Here is a 2,621-nt window from a genome sequence, read left to right as displayed (position 1 = left end):
AAAAAAAAAAAAAAAAAAAAAGTTTCAACAACAACAGGCAGGACCAATAGCATCTCGAAAAGCCGGGAAAGGGGGCCGAGCAAAGGGCGAAAGAGAGTGGAGAAAGGAGAAAGCGGGCAGGCTCGGAGCGCGCGGGGCCGGGGCTCGGCGAGCTGGAGGAGCGTTGCTAATGTTTTTGTTTGTTTGCTTTTCCATGCATGCATAATGAGGGGGCACCGCGGCACCACGCGGGGGCTCCCGGCCCACTTTTGTATTTAAAGCCTCGCAGCCAGCGAGTCCGCAGCCGGGCTCAGCGGATCCGCTCCCGGGGCCCCTTGTCACCCGAGAAGCCGCCGCCGAGGGAAGCCCGGGAGCCGCTCTCCGGCCGCGCCGAGTTTCTTGTTCTCCCCGCGCCGCCCGGAAAGGGCTCCCCGGAGCACGGAGAGGCCGGGGTCGCCGCGGGCGGAGGGGGAGGGGACGCGGGCGTCCAGGGCCGCGGGAAGGCGGGCAGCGCACAGACCCGAGCCAGGAAGCGGCGCGATGCTAGAGCCCGCAGCGGCGGCGGCGGCGGCGGCGGTGGCGGCGGCGGCGCGGCGCTGAGCCCGGGAGGAAGGAGCCGCTGCGGCCGCACAACGGATCTGCAGGCGCGGAGCAAAATGCACCCGCGGCGCCGCGCGGTCCTGCAGCCCCGCCGCGGCCCCGCGGCCCGCAGCCCCCCGGGGCGGCAGTGAGCGCCTCCCGCCACCGCCGGGGGCCGAGCGGAGGGGCTCTCCGCGGCCGTGCATTTCTGGGAAACCACCACAGCCCAAGCGAGCGGGCGACCCGACCTTCTGCGAGCGGCGCGGCACCAGCGAGCGGCGCGCATGGATTTATGAAAACACTCATGCAAGAAGTTGGCAGGACTGGGGCAAACTTTTCCACCGGCTCCGCGTCCGCCGCTGCCCGCGCCTCGTCTCCTTTCCCCTCTTCGCCCGGCGGCCGCCGCTGCCCGCGATGGTGGCAGGGCTGCTGGGCGGCGGCGGCGGGGCCCGCGCGGGGACCGTGCCGGGCGCCTGGCTGTGCCTGATGGCGCTGCTGCAGCTGCTGGGCTCGGCGCCGCGGGGCTCGGGGCTGGCGCACGGCCGCCGCCTCATCTGCTGGCAGGCGCTGCTGCAGTGCCAGGGGGAGCCGGAGTGCAGCTACGCCTACAACCAGTACGCCGAGGCGTGCGCGCCCGTACTGGCGCAGCGCGGCGGGGGCGACGCGCCGGGGGCCGCTGCCGCCGCCGCCGCCGCCGCCTTCCCGGCCTCGGCCGCCTCGTTCTCGTCGCGCTGGCGCTGCCCGAGCCACTGCATCTCGGCGCTCATTCAGCTCAACCACACGCGCCGCGGGCCCGCCCTGGAAGACTGTGACTGCGCGCAGGACGAGAACTGCAAGTCCACCAAGCGCGCCATTGAGCCGTGCCTGCCCCGGACGAGCAGCGGCGGCGCGGGCGGCCCGGGCGCGGGCGGGGTCATGGGCTGCACCGAGGCCCGGCGGCGCTGCGACCGCGACAGCCGCTGCAACCTGGCCCTCAGCCGCTACCTGACCTACTGCGGCAAGCTCTTCAACGGGCTGCGCTGCACCGACGAGTGCCGCACGGTCATCGAGGACATGCTGGCTGTGCCCAAGGCGGCGCTGCTCAACGACTGCGTGTGCGACGGCCTGGAGCGGCCCATCTGTGAGTCGGTCAAGGAGAACATGGCCCGCCTGTGCTTCGGTGCTGAGCTGGGTAACGGCCCGGGCAGCAGCGGCTCGGACGGGGGCCTGGACGACTACTACGACGAGGACTACGACGACGAGCAGCGCGCCGGGGGCGCGGGCGGCGAGCAGCCGCTGGACGATGACGACGGCGTCCCGCACCCGGCGCGCCCGGGCGGCGGCGCTGCAGCCACGGGCGGCCGCGGGGACCTGCCCTACGGGCCGGGGCGCAGGAGCAGCGGCGGCGGTCGCTCGGCGCCCGGAGGCGCTTGGACCCCGCTCGCCTCCATCTTGCTGCCGCTGCTGCCGCTGCTCTTTTAGCCCTGGAGTCCCCCGCCGTGGGCTGCGGGAGGGCCTGCGCCGGGGCACCTGTGGCACGGGGACCGAGGGGATGGTTTGGATACTTTCCAAAGCGTGTACTAAGTAGACTCTGCCTAGCGGGTCTCTCCTGCACGACTCTTGGCACTTCTCCCGTGTCCTCTCCCGAGCATGACTTCTTGGACATCCTCCCCCTCCCATTCCAGGCTCCAGAAACTCCCAGCTCGTCTGCCCAGAGGAAACCGGCCTAGCTAGAGTTCAGGATGCCGGGGATGGAATGGGGGAGGCGGGGGTGGGAGGGTGGGTGGGTGGGCTGTGGAGAGAGGATACTGACCTGTGGGGCCTTAACAGTTTCAAAGGAGTGGGCTTGGAGCAGGAGTTTGAAGGAAGATTTACATTTGCAAAGGGGCTGTTTATTAGCATTTTAACTGTGCGGGGTGGGGGGGGGCGGGGAGTGCCGGTGTCGACTTTTATTGTGGCCAGTGAGGACATTGCAATCGTGAGTAAACAGAAAAGTCCCACTAACCGATTCATTTGTTTACTCTTGGTCAGCGCTCACAATTCTGTTTGGGCGGGGGAGGGGGAATGGGAAGGGGTTAATATGC

At 69.4% G+C, this 2,621-nt stretch overlaps 1 protein-coding gene across 1 annotated transcript; it reads left to right on the top strand.

The window, feature by feature from the left end:
• The first annotated feature begins 958 nt into the window (after window positions 1-958).
• GAS1 (growth arrest specific 1) lies at window positions 959-2,301 on the top strand. The gene has a single exon (XM_042964045.1). The coding sequence runs from the start codon at window positions 973-975 to the stop codon at window positions 2,017-2,019; it is 1,047 nt and encodes a 348-aa protein (XP_042819979.1). The 5' UTR covers window positions 959-972; the 3' UTR covers window positions 2,020-2,301.
• Window positions 2,302-2,621: the final 320 nt, after the last annotated feature.

Source organism: Panthera tigris, chromosome D4 (assembly GCF_018350195.1).
Source record: "Panthera tigris isolate Pti1 chromosome D4, P.tigris_Pti1_mat1.1, whole genome shotgun sequence".
NCBI lineage: Eukaryota > Metazoa > Chordata > Mammalia > Carnivora > Felidae > Panthera > Panthera tigris.
The sequence above is the reverse complement of the archived record's forward strand: the minus strand, read 5'-3'. Positions and strand labels throughout refer to the sequence as shown.